Source organism: Haliotis rubra, unplaced genomic scaffold (genome assembly GCF_003918875.1).
Source record: "Haliotis rubra isolate DU_JTF1 unplaced genomic scaffold, ASM391887v1 Scf639, whole genome shotgun sequence".
Lineage (NCBI taxonomy): Eukaryota > Metazoa > Mollusca > Gastropoda > Lepetellida > Haliotidae > Haliotis > Haliotis rubra.
In genome coordinates this window covers 223,429-247,989 of record NW_025767345.1, presented here as the reverse complement: position 1 = coordinate 247,989, position 24,561 = coordinate 223,429, and the positions used below count along the sequence as shown (strand labels likewise).

General features: G+C 41.9%; 1 protein-coding gene across 1 annotated transcript in view; it reads left to right on the top strand.

The window, feature by feature from the left end:
- The window catches only part of LOC124256771 (protein FAM214A-like), a 46,486-nt gene that overhangs the window by 13,564 nt on the left and 8,361 nt on the right, over positions 1-24,561 (top strand). The window contains exons 2-5 of the mRNA XM_046690734.1: positions 16,859-17,043; positions 19,409-19,611; positions 20,003-20,140; positions 22,596-24,210. Coding sequence (XP_046546690.1) covers positions 16,859-17,043; positions 19,409-19,611; positions 20,003-20,140; positions 22,596-24,210 — 2,141 coding nt within the window. The remainder of the gene's footprint in view (positions 1-16,858; positions 17,044-19,408; positions 19,612-20,002; positions 20,141-22,595; positions 24,211-24,561) is intronic.

Below are 24,561 nucleotides of genomic sequence, written 5' to 3'. Positions count from 1 at the left end.
AATACATATCGCAATATATGCTTTCGCATCGCAATAGATCGCAATATGAAAATTCTCTGCAATACCCACCCGTACCCATCATGCTAGAGAGCCAGGTTCAATTCCCCAGATGGTACAATGTGTGAAGCCCATTTCTGGTGTCACCGGCTGTGATATTGCTGGAATATTGGTAAAACAGCACTAAACTCAACTCACTCCACCCATTGAGGCAGACATTGTTCCCCAGCCACTGACACCAGGGTTAATCCTGACATCACATTGAACAAGAGTTGATAGGTTGTGCTTGTCTGTAATCAATTAGACACCTGTCATGGAGACTGCCATAGATCAAGGTCCTGTGATCTGACAGGTAATTAGGAAAGGCCCTGATCCTACTGAAGGTAGGGTTCGTCAGTCAGCTGGCAGGAAGATTTAGGACCTGTCGTCAGAGCCAGTGGGTAATATGTTTTAGGACCTGTTATCAGTATGAATGGGTACCCGGTAGGAAGAGAAGGTAATGTTACATATGTTATTTTTTAGATTACATTTTATCAGTAAAGTTCAGATTCTAGTACTTTTTGAGGCCTGCATCCTGTCCCTGATTTGAACCGACACCCAGGCCCTTGATGAGGTCATAATGCCGTGACATTGTAGGGTCACACAAACAGTCTCTGAATATATATAAGTTTGATAGTAACAAATAATTCCATTTAAGTTGAAAAGGAGCTCCTGTGAGTTAGGAGATTCAAAACCTGATGAAATCTTGACTTACTTCATGTAGGGCTTTAGCATTTCAGGGAGGGCTAGGTAGTAGGGAAAATAATGTTGTTCAGGGACTGTGAGACAAACTACATTGCAGGGAGGGCTAGGCTGTAGGGAAAATAATGTGGTTCGGGGACTGTGAGACAGACTACATTATCAGGGAGGGCGAGGCAGTAGGGAAAATAATGTGGTTCAGGGACTGTGAGACAGACTACATTGCAGGGAGGGCTAGGCAGTAGGGAAAATAATGTGGTTCAGGGACTGTGATACAGACTACATTGCAGGGAGGGCTAGGCAGTAGGGAAAATAATGTGGTTCAGGGACTGTGAGACAGACTACATTGCAGGAGGGCTAGGCTGTAGGGAAAATAATGTGGTTCAGGGACTGTGAGACAGACTACATTGCAAGGAGGGCTAGGCTGTAGGGAAAATAATGTGGTTCAGGGACTGTGAGACAGACTACATTGCAGGGAGGGCTAGGCAGTAGGGAAAATAATGTGGTTCAGGGACTGTGAGACAGACTACATTGCACGGAGGGCTAGGCAGTAGGGAAAATAATGTGGTTCAGGGACTGTGAGACTGACTACATTGTAGGGAGGGCTAGGTAGTAGGGAAAATAATGTTGTTCAGGGACTGTGATACAGACTACATTGCAGGGAGGGCGAGGCAGTAGGGAAAATAATGTGGTTCAGGGACTGTGATACAGACTACATTGCAGGGAGGGCGAGGCAGTAGGGAAAATAATGTGGTTCAGGGACTGTGATACAGACTACATTGCAGGGAGGGCTAGGCAGTGGGGAAAATAATGTGGTTCAGGGACTGTGAGACAGACTACATTGCAGGGAGGGCTAGGCTGTAGGGAAAATAATGTGGTTCAGGGACTGTGAGACAGACTACATTGCAGGGAGGGCTAGGCAGTAGGGAAAATAATGTGGTTCAGGGACTGTGAGACAGACTACATTGCAGGGAGGGCTAGGTAGTAGGGAAATAATGTGGTTCAGGGACTGTGAGACAGACTACATTGCAGGGAGGGCTAGGCAGTAGGGAAAATAATGTGGTTCAGGGACTGTGAGACAGACTACATTGCAGGGAGGGCTAGGCTGTAGGGAAAATAATGGGGTTCAGGGACTGTGAGACAGACTACATTACAGGGAGGGCTAGGCTGTAGGGAAAATAATGTGGTTCAGGGACTGTGAGACAGACTACATTGCAGGGAGGGCTAGACTGTAGGGAAAATAATGTGGTTCAGGGACTGTGAGACAGACTACATTACAGGGAGGGCTAGGCTGTAGGGAAAATAATGTGGTTCAGGGACTGTGAGACAGACTACATTGCAGGGAGGGCTAGGCTGTAGGGAAAATAATGTGGTTCAGGGACTGTGAGACAGACTACATTGCAGGGAGGGCTAGGCAGTAGTGAAAATAATGTGGTTCAGGGACTGTGAGACAGACTACATTGCAGGGAGGGCTAGGCTGTAGGAAAAATAATGTGGTTCAGGGACTGTGAGACAGACTACACTGCAGGGAGGGCTAGGCAGTAGGAAAAATAATGTATTCAGTGGGGTTAAGTCTGCAGATCATGCCTCTAGCTTGTAAACACTGTGTGTGTATTCATCTTTGTTTTTTGCCGTATGATGACTTCAACTGCAAACAAAAATTATACTGATGAACGTATGCAATAAAGGTGGGACACGTGAAACATGCCCAATCTCCAATGTGGATCCTGTACAGTGACTTCAAACCCACTATCAAAAGATACACTCGGGACCTCATGCAAAAAGGTGGGACACCCAAGTAGGAAGAAATAAACTTTAGGAACAAAAAACAATAACTGGTTATACCTACTTGGGTTGTCAGTGTAGATGTGATGAGATAATTTTACCATGGTGTTGGGTTGGCCACAGTCGATGTACTCATTTACCCGTGAAGGTCCGGGTTAAAATGAGCCTTCAGTAACCCATGCTTGTCGTAAGAGGCGACTAACAGGATAGGGTGGTCAGGCTCGCTGTCTTGGTTGACACATGTCATCGGTTCCCAATTACGCAGGTCGATGCTCATGCTGTTGATCACTGGATTGTCTGGTCCAGACTCGATTATTTACAGACCGCTGCCATATAGCTGGAATATTGATTAGGGTGGCGTAAAACTAAACTCACTCATTCACTCACTCACTGTTTACTCATGACTATCTGCTGAAAACAGATGGAGATGGACTTTCTAAGTGTATCTTTTGTGATTCTGCTTGACTGTTTGGATTTTTGGTGCTATGAATTTTTCTGTTTGTAAATAATAGTGTAATGAATAAATAATCTATTTTAAGGAACTTATTTAAACTTTATAATTACAATGTGTATGTATGCAGATTTGGTCTCGTCGCTGTATGGCTGAAATATTTCTGATGCGACGTAAAATTAAACTCGACTCAACTTTTTATTTTTGTACTGTACACATATTTTATGTTTTATTGTTTGTGATAACATTTTGACCAATCATGCATGTTTTAATTATTCACTGCGGTTCAGTAACGTCAATGTGTAACCTAGATATCCATTGTATAAGTACTGCTCTGTGTTTGATTGCCACATTGCTCCTAATTGATATGCTCTTATATCATCCTTATAGACATCCTTACATAACAACACTTATCTCAGGATAACATTTCAAGGTCATTGGTAATCAGCCCTGCCATGTTGGGTCAAAGGTCAGAGGTCATGTGATAAATTAATCTCTACATTGTATGTTGCTATGGAAACAGGGGCCAAAGAATATAAGGAGGGAGGGAGGGAATTATTTCACAATAGATGCTAATGAAGCTGGAAGGAGGTTGGAACAGCTTGTCATTAGCACATACAGGGTTAATGCTGGTGAATGATGAATCGCTTTCGGGACAAAGTGTTAATGAAACCTTTTCAGTTAGGTAAGACGCCAGCTTCAAAATATCAACAGATTCTGGATGATTCAAGGATCATAATGCTTCATCCTGTACCCAAGTTTTGATGATACAGCCATTTAAGTTTAAATGCTGTCTTAATGCCCTTGATGTTTCTGTCCTTGAACTTTGCCCCTGAGAAGTCTGAAATTACATATGTTCCTCGTCTTTTTCATGTGATATATATTTTTAAATAAGATAATTATATTTCAGGGCCCCTCCTTGCCAAAAAGTAAATAAGTCATCATCTTTCAGGTCACTGATGAGTGGTGGTACATTTACAGATGTATAACGAAAACAGCATTTTGATCCTAATTTGGAAGTAGCCCATGAATAGATATAGCTATTTTGTGTTGTGTGTGTAATTTGATTTACAACAATTTTCAGATTGATAATTGCTTATTTTTCCCATCGACTACATTTCCAATAAAGTCTAAAAATAAAGAAGTTTACATTTTTAAATTCTTACCTTTTATGTGTATCTCTTCTGCTTGTACTAGCCCAGACTTAAGCTGGCTTTATAGTGCTAGCCCACTGAGATACCATGCCGCAGTGAAGCATGAATACCCCACTCAGACACATTATACTGACTCCAAGCCGACCAGTCCTTGTTGTACCCATAAATAATGAGTGCCAGGCAGGGACTAACAAGTACCATATTTTAACGTCTTTTGGTATGACGTGGCCTGGCATCGAACCCCGACACTCTAACCATGAGTTCTGATTGGTCAATGCTATCAATTTCCGACCGTATAGTCAGCTTATATGGTCGCAATTTGTAAACCGATTCACCAAAACCTTTGAATGTATCCCTACACTATTGGGGTAACGCTGTTTTTCAGGGCATTGTCATTTGCAGAAGTCCTAGGTGAGCCCAGTTCACTGCATATGTTGCTCTGTCCAACTGTCCACAGGCTGTTTGTTCTCTGAATGCAGTGTTTGTCATGATGCAGAAAACCTGCATATTTGACGCTCAAATTATCTCAAATATAATTGAGAATATTGAAGCTTGCGTCATTGTTGACGTAATGCTACTGGGCCTTGGGTTCAGATAATCTAAACTTGTAATTTGCCTTTGTTTAAAACTACTTAGTTTCATGTTCGCCAGTTAACTGCTCTGTGCTAATTACATACCTGACCTGCCTTACCTTGTTTTTTGTCGTTATTAAACAATCACAGATGTCTTGATGAAAGTCCCAAACTGAAGTTGACTCCCCAAAACATGTCCATGTCTCCCTCTCATGACTCCAGGGAGTCAGGGAGTCTCATGACTCCTAAATTTGTATGCCTTTGTTAAACACTGTGTAAGTGGATGTTGTCATTTCTCTGGAGGACTACAGATGGGGTGGGGGTGGGGGTTGGAGGAGAGTCATTGTGACCCAGTCTACTGCTCGTCACGCCGAAGACCCGGGTTCAATTCCCCACATGGGTACAATGTGTGAAGCCCATTTCTGGTGTCCCCCGCCGTGATATTGCTGGAATATTGCTAAAAGTGGCGTAAAACCAAACTCACTCAGTCAGTCAGTCTACTGCATATGTTGCCCTGTCAACTGTTCCCAGTCTGGTTGTTCTCCATGGATGTTGTCCTTATTCTGGGTTTGACCCCTACAGCTGTGTTCGATGATGAGAGACTGGAGACTGACACTGTATGTAGACAGATATGAGTCCTGACAGTCTGACCTTGACCTTGCAGGTCTGCAGGTGAGGCTGTTTGCAGGTAGATTTTTTTATTTTACTGGTCTGATAATTTTTTTGATAATCCTTGGCTGTGGAAGAATTTATGTTAGTGATAGTCAAGATGTGAATATTGATATAAAATGGATGATATTTGGTGAGAATGTTGTTCTCAGTTACTCAGTTATCCACTCATTCAACCAAGCATTCAACCACTTATCCATGATCCTAAACACAAAGTCCAGCTCGCTCTCTCATCTGCCCGTCTGCTCACTCACTCACTCAACCACCCATTCAACCACTCACTCATTAAACCACTCATTCATTCAACCACTCGCTTATTCAACCACACATTCAACCACTCGCTTATTCAACCACTCATTCAACCACTCACTTGTTTAACCAGTTCTACATACCAATCAACCAACCACTTTACCAATAGACCTGTGAAGATCCGGGTTAGAATTGATATTCAGTAACTCATGCTTATCGTAAGAGGCGACTAACGGGATCGGGTGGTCAGGCTCACTGACTTGGTTGACACATGTCATCGTATCCCAATTGTGCAGACCGATGCTCATGCTGTTGATCACTGGATTGTCCGGTCCAGACTCGATTATTTACATACTGCCGCCATATAGCTGGAATTTTGCTGAGTGCAGCATAAAACTAAACTCACTCACTCACTTACCAATCGCTTGCTCACCTAACCCCTCATTCATTCATCACTCAACCACTCTCTTATTCAACCAATCATTCAACCAACCATTCAACCTATCATTCAACCTATCACTCAACCAGTTATTGAACCAAGTGCTCCGCCAACCAAGTGCACAGCTATTCACTGCCTCAACCAGTTCTGCTGTACACACATGGAACAACACTGTCAGTTGTAGTGAAGACATCTGTTCCCCTGCACCAGGCCAGTAGTGATGGTGTTGGCAGGTGTGTGTTGATGGTGTAGTGTGTCTGCAGGCTGCCAGTGTTAAACACACTCACCACACAACATGGCACCCACTTCATTCCATGGGTCCCTGAACCACATTATTTTCCCTCCTGCCTAGCCCTCCCTGCAATGTAGTCTGTCTCACAGTCCCTGAACCACATTATTTCCACTGCCTAGCCCTCCCTGCAATGTAGTCGGTCTCACAGTCCCTGAACCACATTATTTTCCCTACTGCCTAGCCCTCCCTGCAATGTAGCCTGTCTCACAGTCCCCGAACCCCATTATTTTCCCTACTACCTAGCCCTCCCTGCAATGTAGTCTGTCTCACAGTCCCTGAACCACATTATTTTCCCTACTGCCTAGCCCTCCCTGCAATGTAGTCTGTCTCACAGTCCCTGAACCACATTATTTTCCCTACTACCTAGCCCTCCCTGCAATGTAGTCTGTCTCACAGTCCCTGAACCACATTATTTTCCCTACTGCCCAGTGTTTGCCCCTAACCCTAAAGAGCTGCCGGCCCTAAGGACCAAGAACCATAAAAAGTTGTGGGTCCTGATTACAGTCCGTTTGCGACAAAATGATACAGATGAATTGCAATCTAACACAAAAACAAATAGACATAAAAGAATCAAACCAACGCGGACTTCGATAAAAACAACAGACCAACTCTAGAAAAAAAATGCATAATTTGTGTCACAAAATTAAAAAAGTTGTTTCTGAAACCGTCATCATTTATTTGTGCGTTTTCCCAGTTTGTTACTGGGCAAGTGTATGACATTTGACAAGTGTATGATATTTGGCAAGTGTATGATATTTGACAAGTCTATCATATTTGGCAAGTGTGTGATATTTGACAAGTGTATAATATATGGCAAGTGTGTGATATCGGGCAAGTCTATCATATTTGGCAAGTGTATAATATATGGCAAGTGTGTGATATTGGGCAAGTGTATAATATATGGCAAGTGTGTGATATTGGGCAAGTCTATCATATTTGGCAAGTGTGTGATATTGGGCAAGTGTATAATATATGGCAAGTGTGTGATATTTGGCAAGTCTATCATATTTGGCAAGTGTATAATATATGGCAAGTGTGTGATATTTGGCAAGTGTATGATATATGGCAAGTGTGTGATATTTGGCAAGTCTGTCATATTTGGCAAGTGTATAATATTTGGCAAGTCTATCATACTTGTCAAGTGTGTGGTATTTGGCAAGTCTATCATGTTGGGCAAGTGTGTGATATTTGGCAACTGTGATATTTGGCAAGTGTGTGATATTTGGCAGGTGTATAATATTTGGCAAGTCTAGCTTATTTGGCAAGTGTCTCATATACTACCCATCAAAAGTTTAGACTCACTAGTGTAAATGTAGCCACTTACTTGTCCACTGTTCTAAACTAGCTTTTTGCAAAATATTCCATACTGTTTAAAGGTACTGTTTAGTTATGAACTGGTGTATTGTAAAACATATTCGTAACATTGAAAAGATTATTGTCATGAGTTCAGTAAATGATTAAAATCTGTGAAAATTGGCGAATTCTTAACAAAACTTTACACCAAAACGCATCTGTTCACATGCACGACATTTGCTCATGCCTTTCGCAATTTGAAGCATCATCCTTGTGCAATTCATCTGCATAAGGTTTTCAGTTGGTTCCCCCAAGTTGGTGGAGAAATTCATCTTCGATGTAACCACATACATATACATAACATATAGTGAGTGCTTTAAGTGAGTCTAAACTTTTGATGGGTAGTATATTTGGCAAGTCTATCATATTTGGCAAGTGTGTGATATTTGGCAAGTGTATAATATTTGGCAAGTCTATCATATTTGACAAGACTACAATATTTGACATGGCAATAATATTTGACAAGCCTATAATATCTGGCAAGCCTATATTATTTGATAAGCCAATAATATTTGACAAGCCTGTAATCTTTGATGAGCCAATAATATTTGACAAGCAAATAATATTTGGCAAGCCTATAATAGTTGACAAGCCTGTAATAGTTGGCAAATCTACATTGTGCAGTTTCTTGGATCATATGTGTTTCATTAAGATAAAGCAAGAATACATTTTTCTGAAAAATATGGTCTTTTCAGAGACTAGAGTTTAGAGTGGGCTTTCTCTAAAGGCTAAAATAGCATGACCTCTGGCTTTCTTCACACCTGAAGATGCCAGACTCAGGTAAATACTGTTTGAATCATTGTTGATAGGTGTTAATAACTCTATTTTCATCATTAAGTCTGTCTCAAATTGTAAAATTATTCAATAGTTGATAAAACCAAAAATCATAATATTAAACTATTTTCAACCATGACGACGCAGAACTTTTCTAATCAGCCACTCAGGCTCCAGACTGCTAATATCCTGATACAACTTTGCAAAATATTCCAAGCTGCACAGAAAATTTAAGTCACTCTTCAAAAGCCCCAGTCTTGTAAAATTCTGTTGAAAGCTTAGACTAAAGCTTAGCTTCTGAATATGTCATGTATGTAATTTTGATAGAAACGAATAATTACTTTTAAACTGAAAGGAGCCTCGTTGAGATGATATATTGAAACTGAGAGGAGTATTGAAGACTAGAAAAGTCTGATGAGTGCAGATATATCGGGAAGGACTTAGAGGAAAAACTCAGGATGTGAGACCCCAGAATCTACTGACTACAGAACATGGTCTACAGAATCTCACACTCACTCACTCACTCACTCACTCACTCACTCACTCACTCACTCACTCACTCACTCACTCACTCACTCACTCACTCACTCACTCACTCACCCACCCACTCTCCCTAAATAGACATACAAAGCTTCAATCACAATCAATTCAACTATTGGCTTTCCAGTTCTGCTAACAGTGATTCAACTATTGACATTACACATCCCCACAAGTCACACAAGTCACACAATGACACAGCTGTTTTCCTCCCAGAACTTCTGTCAAGTCACCTCGGGAAATATGCCAAGTAACTGTGTCATGAGGAAGCTTAACACTATGTCGTCACATCCACACACATAATACAATGACGACCTATCACTAGGCGTAGACTGCTGCCCTAGTCTTTCTCACAGTCCCTGAGCCACTGTTACCCCACTGCCTCGCCCCCCCCTCCCTAAAGCACCCCACTGCCTCGCCCTCCCTCCCTAAAGCACCCCACTGCCTCGCCCTCCCTCCCTAAAGCACCCCACTGCCTCGCCCTCCCTCCCTAAAGCACCCCACTGCCTCCCCTCCTAAAGCACCCCACTGCCTCGCCCTCCCTCCCTAAAGCCCTAGATGAAGCATACCTAGATTTCCTCAGGTTCTCAATGTCCCATCTCACTGGGGCTCCTTTTCAATTTAAATGGGTTATTTCTTACTATCAAAAATATATAAATTCAGAGACTAAGCATTTGACTAGCTGTGGTCTCTCTTTCTCTCTGTCTGTCTGTCTATCTCTTTCTTTCCTTTTCTTTCTCTTTGTCTCTTTCTCACTTTCTCTCTCTCTTTTGCTCCCTCCCTAGCCCTCTCTCTCACTCCCTCACTCTTCTTTTCTCCCCTCCCTCGCCCTCTCTCGTTCCCTCACTCTTCTTTTCTCCCCCTCCCTCCCCCTCTTTCGCTCCCTCACTCTTCTTTTCTCCCCCTCACTTCCCCCTTTTCGCTCCCTCCCTCTCTTTTCTCCCCTCCCTTCCCCTCTCACTCCCTCACTCTTCTTTTCTCCCCCTCCCTTCCCTCTTTCGCTCCCTCACTCTTCTTTTCTCCCCCTCCCTTCCCTCTTGCTCCCTCACTCTTCTTTTCTCCCTCCCTCCCTCTTCTTTTCTCTCCTCCCTAAGCCCTCTCTGGCTCCCTCATTCTTCTTTTTTCCCCCTCCCTCCCCTCTCTCGCTCCCTCAATCTTCTTTTCTCTCCGTCCCTCGCCCTCTCTCTCCCTCTCTCTTCTTTTCTCCCCCTCCCTCCCTGAATGCAGCTCTATTCTATATATACCTATGACTCACTTGACTCTGCCAGTGTTTGTGTTGACGAACACTTAAGGTCACGGGGTCGTATTTGCTGATGCAAAAATGCTGGTGTTTAGGGACAAAATTCAATAAGAGTGTAACCTGAAGGCAGCCATGGCTGGAGAAACAGGGACAGTTTGGTCTGTGAGTCAGTGAGGTGATTAACCGGAAGGAGATACAGGAAATGTACAGGCATATTTAAACAGCCCACAATAATGTATTTCTGTTTCAACTATGAGCCAGCTTTAGAAATTCTATTTTTAAAATTTACTCAAAAAACATAGTCTTTTGAGTTTCAAAATCCCCAATTCTCTAAATTGTCTTGTATATTTACACAGCACATGAGTGCAGTGAGAAAAGCCATTTTAGATGTTCAGGGGTGGAAATGACTTTACAATTGCTAGTGTACTCCGGTACAGTGGCACATGTAAAATCACTTGCCCTGATAATTTTTCCACTATACCGTCCGTTTTCTTGTTGATGTTTTAAATAAACAACATAATTAATATTTGAAAGTCAACTGGACACCGGTACAGTGTGATATACAAATTTGCTTGCCCGACAGAAAAAACAACTGGACTGGGGCTTCGGGCAATGGGTTATTTCCATCCCTGATGTTCTATTTTTAAGATAAGATAATAAGATAATGCTTTATTGCCCGAAAGGGAATTTTGTGTACATCTGAGTTAAGAACATGAGAAAACAACATAGTAAACAACATTATTTATAAGACAAACATCTAACAATAAATATACTAAGAGAATAATGTTTGAGATTTGTTTAAAAAGGATATGCTAACTGGTATCAAAATCAGTTTATGATGATTTTAAAAATATGTAGTGTTAGGGTTGCAAATCGCTACTTTCTACATATTGTTTTGTACACATTTAAATAGGTGATAATGATATATTTGTATTTTATACAAGATATTTCATTTTATTTATTTATTATTATTATAGGATAATTATATAGCGCACATATCCATGTAACTAGTACGTGCTCAAGGTGCTGGAGTGTTCCCTTGATCAACAGATGTCTTTTTTCTGGCATTGTTTTAACCAGCTCTACTCCCTGGGGAGTATTCAAGTATATTTGTTTTGTGCTGTTTAAAAGAGCAACCAGCAATATTTAAGGTATATGGCAGTGGCTTCAACATAAACCATAGCAGCCCACTTTAATGGCAGAAGACTAAAGATGGTTCTTGTGTTGCCATGTCAGAAGGTGCTTGTGGGTATATTTTTTTAAATATACATATACCTTCAATGTGGACAAACTTTAAGGAAAACAACTTCCTTATTTCATGAGTGCGATGTTTCGATACAGATTCTTGTACTGTTGTAGAGCAGGTACAACAATCTATATCCAAAAGTCGCACTCACGAAATAAAGAAGTTGTTATCCATAATGTTTGTCTATGTTGTACTTCCCAACTTCTAAAGTGCTACTCTAAGAAGTAACATATAGTCTACAGGCCTACTTATTTGTTTGTGGATATGCTTGCAGTGATGATTTGAAGTTAAGTTTTTAAGAGAATTTAAGAGTATATGGACAGTTTGTTTTTTAATCTGAGCATCCCCCCCTGCCTGTCACCACCTTCAAACCTCCCATGGGCTGGTGGGGTAGCCTAGTGGTTAAAGTGTACGCTGAAGATCCAGGTTTGATTCCCCCACATGGGTACAATATATGAAACCCATTTCTGGTGTCCCCCACCGTGATATTGCTGGAATACACTCACTCACTCACTCACTCACTCACTCACTCACTCACTCACTCACTCACTCACTCACTCACTCACTCACTCACTCACTCACTCACTCACTCACTCACTCACTCAAACTTCCTCTTGCATCCAAGTGTAGAGGGTGTGGTCTTGTATATATCACAAAGACAAATAGACCTTTATAGATGTCAGTTTAATGGCTAAATAACTGAAGAAGGCCCTGTGAAATTCAATACATTCTATCAAATTATTTAACAGGCCAATACAAGAGAGGCTTAGCAACATATATTACAATCATATATAATAAAAAAATCAATATTAATTAACCAGGCCGTAGGGTCGGCACCATACACTACCCACTGAAAATCAAAGTGCTACTGTCGAAAAAACTGAACTACAACCGGAAATGTATCTATGCTGAGCTCGCTATCTTTCCCTGTCAGACATGAAAAACACGTCTTCATTAAGGAACCTCAACAGCAGCACCCAGAATGCACCTGTTCACCTTCCTGTTGCAGTTAAACTGGGATAACCTATCTCTGTCACGTACTGCCTTTCAGTGTAGTCAACTGGGACAACCTGTCTCTGTCATGTACTGCCTCTCAGTGTGGTTATAAGGTCGCAGCCTTGCAACCGTTGCAGCACAGCTTGTTAAGATTATTCATGTGGAAATACACCTTGAACTTCGTCATAGATGTTTGTCTGTCTGTTGACCCTGAAACAAATATAGGCCGCCTCCGTGGTGTAGTGGTTAGAATGTCCGCCAGGAGAATGGAAGGTCACAGGTTCGATCTCCGGCTGCGTCATACCAAAAGACGTTAAAATATGGTACTTGTTGGGACTTGGCATTAATGGGTACAACAAGGACTGGTCAGCTCGGAGTCAGTATACTGTGTCTAGGTGGGGTATTCATGCTTCACTGCGGCATGGCATCTCAGTGAGCTAGCACTATAAAACCAGCTTCAGTTTGGGCTAGTACAAGCAGCCCCACATACACACACATGTACGTCGTTATATGAGTGAAAAATATTCTTAAGTACGACGTTAAACCCCACTTCCTCTCACCTGAAACAAATATATCCAAAATATCCCATGCAAGTCTATGATATGTGGCAAGACTAGTTTACCAGAGAAATGAAGAAAGTCTCTGGGCTCCTGTTTATTATATTTTATGATCATTATGTATGAAACGTTTTTCTGTTAAATATATTCATTTCAGAGACTAAATGTTAGTCTACATAGAAGTCACAATGTATGTGTTTCATTCTGAGCAGGAAGTTCTGATTCAGATGTCTAAATATACCTACTAAATGTGGAGTATAGGTTCTGTAATGTAGAAGTCATGAGAATCGATTGATTCTGTGGGTAGAATAATGGTGTCCAGTGATTTCAAAGATTTATAGCATGTTTGATTTGGAACTTTCTATTATTTTGAATAATGGCATAGTTTCATTAGTTTTACCTGCAGAAATACATGTTGAAATACTTGTTGAAATATGTTGAAATACTTGTTGGATGGATGTTGAAATATGTTGAATTGGATGTTGAAATATGTTGAAATGGATGTTGAAATATGTTGAATTGGATGTTGAAATATGTTGGAATGGATGTTGAAATATGTTGAATTGGATGTTGAAATATGTTGAATTGGATGTTGAAATATGTTGAAATGGATGCTGAAATACTTGTTGAAATGGATGCAGAAATACTTGATGAAATGGATGCTGAAATACTTGTTGAAATGGATGCAGAAATACTTGTTGAAATGGATGCTGAAGTACTTGTTGAAATGGATGCAGAAATACTTGTTGAAATGGATGCTGAAATACTTGCTGACATGGATGTTGAAATATGCTGAAATACATGTTGAATTGGATGTTGAAATATGTTGAAATGGATGCTGAAATACTTGTTGAAATGGATGCAGAAATACTTGTTGAAATGGATGCAGAAAAAAAATTCTTGTTGAAATGGATGCAGAAATACTTGTTGAAATGGATGCTGAAATACTTGCTGACATGGATGTTGAAATACTTGTTGAAATGGATGCAGAAATACTTGTTGAAATGGATGCTGAAATACTTGTTGAAATGGATGCTGAAATACTTGTTGAAATGGATGCAGAAATACTTGTTGAAATGGATGCTGAAATACTTGTTGAAATGGATGCTGAAATACTTGTTGAAATGGATGCTGAAATACTTGCTGACATGGATGTTGAAATACTTGTTGAAATGGATGTTGAAATACTTGTTGAAATGGATGCTGAAATACTTGGTGACATGGATGTTGAAATATGCTGAAATACATGTTGAATTGGATGTTGAAATATGTTGAATTGGATGTTGAAATTTGTTGAAATGGATGCTGAAATACTTGTTGAAATGGATGCTGAAATACTTGTTGAAATGGATGCTGAAATACTTGTTGAAATGGATGCTGAAATACTTGTTGAAATGGATGCTTAAATACTTGCTGACATGGATGTTGAAATATGCTGAAATACATGTTGAAATGGATGTTAAAATATATTGTCAGGGTAGCTGTAGCAGTTGCATAGAATGATGCTCATGATATCAATCACAGGGTTGTCTGGTTCAGAGTTGATCACATAGAGACTGCTGTCATACAGCTGGAATACTGTTGTTTTGTGTTGTTAAACAACAAACCAAACATACTCTTTTCTGTTGCAGTTTCACAGTAAAAAACTCTATAATAGGCAAAACTATACACAAGAAAATATGAAAACATTTTCATCATAAACAGGGGAGGTGGGGTAGCCTAGTGGCTAAAACAGTCACTTGTCATGCCGAAGGCCCGATTCCCCACATGGGTACATTGTGTGAAGCCCATTTCTGGTGTCTCTCATCCTGATGTTGCTTGAATATTGCTAAAAGTGGTGTAAAACCATACTCACTCACTCACTCAGCAGAAACGTGGTGCTTATAAAGATTGCGTTCAGTTTGTCAGGGGGTGTTTGTCGAGTGTGGCACATTCTGCTGTGAATACATTTTTTATTCATTGTATTGTTGACCTGAATCAGTATATATTTCTTTTTAAAACAGCTCCAAATGTCACTGAAGTAGTTTAATTTTTCTTTTCTACTTAGACATCATGGCTGGGTGCTTAAGAACAATGAAGTATTGATCTGGACTTTTTAAATATGTACGAGACATTTCAATTCATGTATTTATCACACCTACATCTTGTCATCCACAATGTTGAACATGTTGAATGATACTGCAACTATAGTTTGTGTCAACTAAGCCAGCGAGCCTGACCACCCGATCATGGTAGTTGCCTCTTACGACAAGTCCCCACATGGGTACAATGTGTGTCCCCCGCCGTGATGTTGCTGGAATATTGCTGAAAGCGGCATAAAACCAAACTCAGTCAGTCAGTCAGTCTTACAACAAGCATTGGCTACTGAAGACAGGTCTTGATTTAAGAGATGTTAACCTAATTGCACCTGGTGCAACCTAAGATTACTAACCTAGTTGCACAAACCAAATTCCAGGTGCATTGCTTTTATTGCAATATGTAATGTGAGAAATATGCTTTTGAATTATTTAGATGTTTTATTAAGTTATTTATGTTTTTAAGTTAACACACTTAAAAATTGACTTGGTGCAAGTTAGTAATACCTAGGTTGCACCTTGTAATATTGGGTTGCAGCTTGAAATATTGGGTTGCACCTTGTAATATTGGGTTGCACATTGTAATATTGGGTTGCACCTTGGAATATTGGGTTGCACTGGCGCAAGTAGCAAAGCACTAAACCAAGCTTTGGAAGACCAATTCTAACCCGGATCTTCACGGGTCAGCCTTGTTTTGATGAGTGGGTGGGTGGGAGGGTGGTATGATGCCTGACATTAAAAAGGAAATTTTTCAGGGTTTTGATTCACAAAGAAAGAATATGAACTTATAAACTATATATATTTTATCAGGATGTATCGATAGTATCTTGATACGTATTGTATCACGACGTCACTGTATTGATGGACTCCCAAATTTTGGAAATGGACTCTCAGAATACATATGCTGGGAGTCCTGGGGACTCAGTCCCCAGGACTCCCAGTTTCAAAGAGCTATGTAAAACCCTGACTCCCTTTGGAGAATACAACCTGTCGCCTGTCAGGCGCCCAAGGTTCAAATTCAGATTACCATCGTATCGCACCAGGTACCTAATTTACTGCTGGGTGAAATAACTGATTAAAATAATATAGGTAATAGTGGTGTTCCGATTAATTGAAATAATCAAAGACTGGTCGCAATGGATCACATTTTGTCATAATCGAGCACAACAATTTTGGAACCACTGTAATAGAGTTTGAAATACTTGAGGATGGAACATATCTAGGACATTCTCTGGGCCGGAACACGTGTTTAATTCCTAGAAAACTCACTTCACTTTCTGAAAAGTCAAGACTGAATATTTCTTGAAGACGCTGGGAAGGTTATGTTCATGATATATTAGTCATCACTTCAAAGTAGCAAGTTGCATCATTTCACATTGGATGTGAAATTTGCAAATACAATTTGTGCAGTTTCTAAATAAAACAAAAAAACAACAGAGAACCAAATGTTTTTTCTTAATACTTATCTGCAATAACAACCTGAAGAGGAAAATCTAAAAATGATGCTAACCAATTTTTTTTGATGATTGCTTGTTGGTATTGGACCAATCATCAATTGTGAGATTTCAACCAATTCCCAACACTAATAGGTAAGACTGACAGTCAGAAATCTGTTTTTAAAAAAATACAACTTTCTAATGATATGGTAGAAACTGACTGTTTGACATGGGTTTTTCAGGAGCTACTGATGCTGATGATATGGTAGAAACTGACTGTTTGACATGTGTTTTTCAGGAGCAACTGATGCTGATGATATGGATGAGACTGATAAGGACCCGTTGGATTTGTTGTTGGAGCTGGGGCTCATGGTGCTGGAGGCTCGGACGCCGGACCCGTCCGCCAAGGGCAGAGTAGAGGGCCCCCACTGCCCGTTGTCCAGACGAGGTCAGGCTCACGCATGTAGTGATGACCAGTTAGAGGTAGGTCTGGGTCTTGTGTGATAGATCTAGTCAGGGTCATGTGTGGTAGATCTAGTCAGGGTCTTGTGTGGTAGATCTAGTCAGGGTCATGTGTGGTAGATCTAGTCTGGGTCTTGTGTGGTAGATCTAGTCAGGGTCTTGTGTGGTAGATCTAGACGAGGTCAGGCTCACGCGTGTAGTGATGACCAGTCAGAGGTAGGTCTGGGTCTTGTGTGATAGATCTAGTCAGGGTCATGTGTGGTAGATCTAGTCAGGGTCTTGTGTGGTAGATCTAGTCAGAGTCATGTGTGGTAGATCTAGTCTGGGTCTTGTGTGGTAGATCTAGTCAGGGTCTTGTGTGGTAGATCTAGTCTGGGTCTTGTGTGGTAGATCTAGTCAGGGTCTTGTGTGGTAGATCTAGTCAGGGTCTTGTGTGGTAGATCTAGTCAGGGTCTTGTGTGGTAGATCTAGTCAGGGTCTTGTGTGGTAGATCTAGTCAGGGTCTTGTGTGGTAGATCTAGTCAGGGTCATGTGTGGTAGATCTAGTCTGGGTCTTGTGTGGTAGATCTAGTCAGGGTCTTGTGTGGTAGGTCTAGTCAGGGTCTTGTGTGGTAGATCTAGTCAGGGTCTTGTGTGGTAGATCTAGTCAGGGTCAGGGTCTTGTGTGGTAGGTCTAGTCAGAGTCTTGTGTGGTAGATCTAGTCAGGGTCTTGTGTGGTAGATCTAGTCAGGGTCTTGTGTGGTAGATCTAGTCAGGGTCTTGTGTGGTAGATCTAGTCAGGGTCTTGTGTGGTAGATCTAGTCAGGGTCTTGTGTGGTAGATTTAGTCAGGGTCTTGTGTGGTAGATCTAGTCTGGGTCTTGTGTGGTAGATCTTGTCAGGGTCTTGTGTGGTAGATCTAGTCAGGGTCTTGTGTGGTAGATCTAGTCAGGGTCTTGTGTGGTTGATCTAGTCAGGGTCTTGTGTGGTAGATCTAGTCAGGGTCTTGTGTGGTAGATCTAGTCAGGGTCTTGTGTGGTAGATTTAGTCAGGGTCTTGTGTGATAGATCTAGTCAGGGTCTTGTGTGGTAGATCTAGTCAGGGTCTTGTGTGGTAGGTCTAGTCAGGGTCTTGTGTGGTAGATCTAGTCAGGGTCTTGTGTGGTAGATCTAGTCAGGGTCACGTGACATCATTAAGGTTAAGGGCGGTGGGTTCAAGTGTTTGCTTGCCACTCCGAAGACCCGGGTTTGATTCCCCACATTGGTACAGTGTATTAAGCCCATTTCTGGTGTTCCCTACCGTGATATTGCTGGAATATTCCTAAAAGCGGCGTAATACTAAACTCAATCTCACCCTCATTTAGGTCAGCTCAATATTGATGGCAAGTTTGAGGTAGGTCAGGGTCAAGGTAGCAAACTGGTGTCAACTCTATACAGGCTCAGGTAGTGAAGGCCAACTGCAGTCTGGTGTAGACAGACTCAAGCTTGAGTCCCTAGATTCAAATGCTATAACATCCAAGCCCCGTCTTCCGCCTCCCAACCCAAGCAACAGCCCCAGCTAATGGTGGTCCAACTAATTGAAACACTCTAGGATTGGTTGCAATGACTAAACGACCAAGCAATCGATCATGTTTTCTCATAATCGAACACAAACAATTTTGGAACTCTTGTTTGCCTTAACAATATTTTTCACAAGGTTGGTTTTGTCTGTTGCATTTCATAAGCACTACAAGCTCGTTAAAAGTCAGGATTGAATTTATCATAAAGTCTCCAGGAAGTTTATGCTTCTTACGTCCTAGTCATGCTTTAAAGATGTATAATTTGCAAATGCATTTTGTGCAGTTTGCAAAACACTCGAAAGAACTACATGCTTTTTCTTTATTTTACATAACCAGGAAAATTTGATAAATGACGCTAACGAATTATTTTTGATGATTTATCGTTTGTAATGAACCAATCATCAATTATGAGATTTTAACCAATTCCCAGACCCAGACCCATCCCCTCCCCCCCAACCCAAGCCTCCCATCCCAAGCAAGAGCTCCCAGCCACGAAAATCCTACCCACCCATGGCAAGAGCCCCCAGCACGAAAATCCTGCCCAACCAAAGCAACAGCCCCCAGCCCGAAAATCCTACCCTCAAACCCTGCCTAGCCCCAAACCATTAGCCTCACCTCAAGAATATATGTTTGATTGAACTCAGGGCAAAAAGAGTCATGTAAAGTCTTTCCAGTCCTTCCTGGGCTTAGATTTTCGAAGCTCTCTTTAAGATAGTCGTAAGTTAATGTTAATGTTTGGCACTTACGACTATCTTAGCGCTAAGAGAGCTTCGAAAATCTAGGCCCAGCTGTGTACTAATGGTTGTATAGGGGCCGTAAGTTGATGCTGAACACTGTTACGTGTTGCAGTGCCGGCGTGCTGTTGAGCTTGAGGAACAGTTGGATCTCCTCTGGAGGAACAACATCCCAGCGTGCATTGACATCCTTCTCTACCCGGACTGTGTGCACGGCCACAGGGAGGCACAGGTGCTGGAGGTGGCCGACCAGATGGGTCAGGCCATGGATGACTATCTGCTGCTGGAGAGGTGGACGTTCCAGTTCTGCAAAAAGAGGTGAGTTTTGGTGCCCTGATTCAAGGGTGGACTGAATGTTGGTGGGGTGCCTTGATTCAAGGATATACTGAATGTGGTACCCTGGTTTAAGGGTAGACTGAATGAGGTACACTGGTTTAAGGGGGTACTGAATGTGGTACCCTGGTTTAAGGGTAGACTTAATGTGGTACCCTGGCTTAAGGGTAGACTGAATGTGGTACCCTGGTTTAAGGGTAGACTGAATGTGGTACCCTGGTTCAAGGGTGGATACCCGTTACAATATTGTCTCATCTGTTACAATGTCTCATCTGTTGCTATCTTGCCCCATCTGTTACGATGTTGTTTCACTATTACAATGTTGTCTGTCCTGTTATAATGTTGTCTCATCTAATGACTGATCCGTGTTTTGTAGACATATGGACATGGTGAACGGGCGCAGCGTAGGGCCGTCCATGTTGCTGCAGGCTGTCAAGTCTTATCTTCACTTCTCTCAGCTCAGCTCCTGGCTGTTGTCTTCAGAGGGGAAACTACCCCTCACCATTGTCTACAGGTAACCATGACAACTACTGCCAGGATCTTAGAAACTACCAGGGATGCATCGATACATTTTTACTGACGATACGATATGCGATACATGCTTGCGTGTATCGATTCCTATTTTAAAACTTTATCGATTCAAATTTTTATGCTATATCCATCTCCGTCAAAGTCTTGATAGTAAAATTATACGAGACCGTTCCGATAAATAGATGTAGCTAGCTTTACTTAAAAAATAGGTTGGAAACTAACAGCTTTTGTGATTGGCTAGACTATTTTGATGGACCAATCAGCGAGCGCGTACGTTGCCGGTAAGGTAATGCTATGAAAAGGTGCGAAAATTATGTATCGCGATACGTATCGTATCGTGACCTTAAAATCGTGATACGTATCGTATCGTGAAATTGGTGTATTGTGACACCCCTAGAAACTACCATTGTATTTGAGATGTCAATTTACCTAATGAGGTAATCAAGGAAACTACTGTAAACGTACTTATTTTCGCGTGGTGCAATTTTCGCGGAATTGACAGTTTAGACTACATCGCGCAGTCAATTATTCGCGCAATCAGTAATTGCCGGAACTGCCAGTTGTCTCTTTGGCCGCCACTAATAGCAGTGAAAACAAACAGAGTGGCTTAACCTGTCAGGCGGCGTTTATTGCTTACTCACAGGAGATCCCTATCTGTGCGATATATTAGTACACAGTAATCCGTTTACTCACGGAAGAGATGAAAAACACATCAGTCTTATGTTCCGAATTCTGACGATCTGACGAATTAACTTCTACTCTATATGAAGCTCTTTGTGATTTCAAACAAGCCGGGTTGTTGTGAATGAGTGTTAAGTGACTATTCGCTTCATGATGTACTGGTATGTAACTTAATGAATAAATAAAATACAGCTGTATTATTTCTTTCCGAGTCGTTTCATGGTAAACTGTTTTGTATCAAACCATCTGTCATGTGACCAATTTCCATGGCGGCCACAACACACATTGCTGTTTTCGCTAATTCGTCGATGGGATTTGGCTCATTATTTAATTATGTTTTGGGAAATCGATTACAGCGACAGTTAAGTATGATTCTTTTTGCTACTATCAGTCGTCATTTTAAGATTCCCGTAGCTTTCTGTCTTCAAACTTGATGTGTTATGGTAACAACTCAGGGGCGAGCGTGGCTAGACTGAATGAATGACCGGTTTATTCGCGGTGTATATATTTTCGCGCTAAAATGTTTTGCGCGATAAGCGCGAAAATAAAACCTGCGCGAAATATAATACGTTTACAGTACTTTACTTTGGGGCAGGGGGCTAGTGGTTACAGTGTTCGCCCATAGTGACTAAGGTTCTATTCCCATGAATCCCATGCCTCCATGATATATTTGTGTGGGTGTGTGGTCTTGTGCTTGGAGCCCAAGTCATAAATCAGTTGAAGTGGAGCAATGTTGTTCCCAGAGAGTCCTTGGATTGGTGATCTTGCTTGACTCCTGAGAGTTTCTAGGATTTCAGTCCTGCCCCACAACGAAGCACGCCTGACACATGTTGTCTCACCTTAGTTTTTTCAAAATTGCCTCTGTTCACCAAGCAGTGAGTGGGTACCCGGTGGGATATGTCATATGACTGTTATCCTTCTAGTGCCTCACAGTCAGCTTGGTCTAACCAGGGAAATAAAGTCCATTGTGTTGTGGTCGAGTTCAGCCCCATTTAAGTGGCCTTATTATTCCTCGAATATTGATGAAATTGGTGACCAGAGAAACCTGTTGAAGAGGAGTGAGTTTAGTTGTATGCTGCTTTTAGCAATATTCCAGCAATATCGTTGCCGGGGACACCAGAAAATGGACTTCATTGTACCCATGTGGAGAATCAAAACCGGGTCTTCCGTGTGACGAGCGAATACTTTAACCACTAGCAGGGCTCCAGATAAGGGCCGTATCGGCGTATGTACGGATTAAAAATATACATGATACGGTAGGAAATAATTGAGAAAACGTAGCAGATACGCACCACAGCAATGGTGTACGGTCTTAGAATCACTTACAGACGTATTTATCTGAAAAAGTATTGTTTTATTGTTTATTTTCCTGTTTACACAAGAGTAGCAATGTTGAGTATATGAAACGAAACACAAGATTACTGATACTCCATTAAATTCCATTCAGGGCCTAGATTTTCGAAGCTCTCTTAGCGCTAAGATAGTCGTAAGTTAATGTTAACGTGTGACACTTACGACTATCTTAGCGCTAAGAGAGCTTCGAAAATCTAGGCCCAGTACTCTAAATGTGCTTTTAAGGTTTTCCAGTACTCCTATATTGAAAAAATAAGGAGTACGTACTCCTGATCATGAAAAATTATCTGGAGCCCTGCACTAGGCTACCCCACCGCCCCCTTCATTGAACAGGAAGAGAGCATGGTGGTCAGTGTATAATGTAGCAGTATGTGTCCATGCTTACCACTGTTTCTTCTGTTCAGGTCTTATGCACCCGGCGAGAGCATTGGACATGAGTTTACCGAGAATCCTGACAAGCACAGTTTTCCCCAGGTTGACCTTGAGCATTATGAGGTCAAAGTTCAGGTGTCAGCCATCCCTCGTCGGGATCAGGTACGCCTGCAGTGTCGACTCCCTGTAGAAGGACAAACAACCTCGTCATCCACAACCTCGTCACCGAAGTCAACGATGAAGGTCATCAGTGATGGAGGAAAATGTTCACGGAAAAACCCACCGACTGACGACAAGCACAGTGAGAGAGGACGCACGCTGAAACGTACGCGACATCATCAGAGTGAAATGTCACGAAGACGTGAACACAGACGTTACCAAGGCAACCAAAGTGACCTTGATAAATCCACCAATTCCAACTTCCCAATGATCCAAAGTCCGATGATCTCAGGTATCTCGTCTTCCACATCCTGTGATACCCGGAACTATCAATGGGACACCCACGCAGAGAGACAAAGTTTCCACGAATACCGCCAACCCAGCACTTTCACCACAGTTACACCTAGACATTTAACAGATATTAAATCATACCATTCGGACTCAAAATCACACGGAATTCCACCAGAGCAGTCCGATTTCAGAGAATCCTATCCCCAGAAATTCCGAATTGAATCCCCTTCTAGACAAATATTTAAAGACAAGTTGCTTCCGTTGAAGCCCGACACGTACAGCGACTCGCATCTGAAAGTGGACACAACCCCAGCGAGTTCCAACTGTCTGCACAGCCCGAAAGTTCTCATGACCTCCAACACAAGACCCGAGGAGGTCTACACCAAGAAGAAGTGTCTCGACCTCAGTGGCTCATCCTCATCCGGCGACTCAACGGAATGGAACAACCAGTTCATGTCCACCAAAATCAAAGACCTGGCCAGTCCACTATCCCCAGCAGATATCCAGTCCTATCTAGCCAGTCTCCAGTCGGTCGCATATACCCGGCCACAGACTCAAGAATGTGTTGGTTACGATATGTGTGTCACACCAAAGTGTAAGTTCTACCTCGGCTCTGAAGGCAAATCTGTTGACAATGGCTACCAGTCAGAGGACAGGACTTTGAAATCAGGTTACCCGAAAGTTCCACAACCGCTATTTAACTCTAGTCTTTCCCGAACTGAGTTGAGCAATATTGAGCCAGATTCAACTTCAAGACGATGGAAGGCTCAAACAGATGATCTCGATAATGTTACAAAGAGGTTGCAAGGGTTGTCTCCCTTTATCACCTCCGAATCTCCACCTACGAAGAAAGAGAAGAAGGATGTACCCTGTGTTAAAAAAGCAGAGGTTGTTGACAGTGGCAAGACGGTGAAAGACATTGATGGGAAAACAGTGCCACAAGATTCTCCGGCGAAATCCTTCAAGAGGAAATACCAGGAGGAGTCTGTGACAAGTAATCATCGGAAATATTCAAATTTGGATGATTCTGGTGTGGTGTCACATGACCTGGTAGTGTCCAATGGACACAGTGCTACTTCAACGTGTGATTCTCATAATGTGTTTTCCCCCTCTGTGACGCCACCAGAGGGAGCTGCAGTCAGTGTCAGCCAATCGGAACACTCGCTATGCAATAACTGTGATATACCTATTAGTAAGGTAAGTCGCCATTGTCATATATGCCAGGCATGGGTTTTGTTCCAAGTACATCACAATTTTGAATTGATGTTTTTTAATAGTGAGTGAGTGAGTGAGTATTAGTTTTATGCTGCTCTCAGCGATATTCTAGCTACATGGCGGCGGTCTGTAAATAATCAGGTCTGGACAAGACAATCCAGTCATCAACAGCATGAGAATCTATCTACACAATTGGGATACGATGACATGTGTCCACCAAGTCAGTGAGCCTGACCCCCTATCCCTTTAGTCGTCTCTTACGACAAGCACGGGTTACTGAAGACCAATTCTAACCCAGATCTTCACGGGTCTGCTGAGATTGATGGTCCAGTG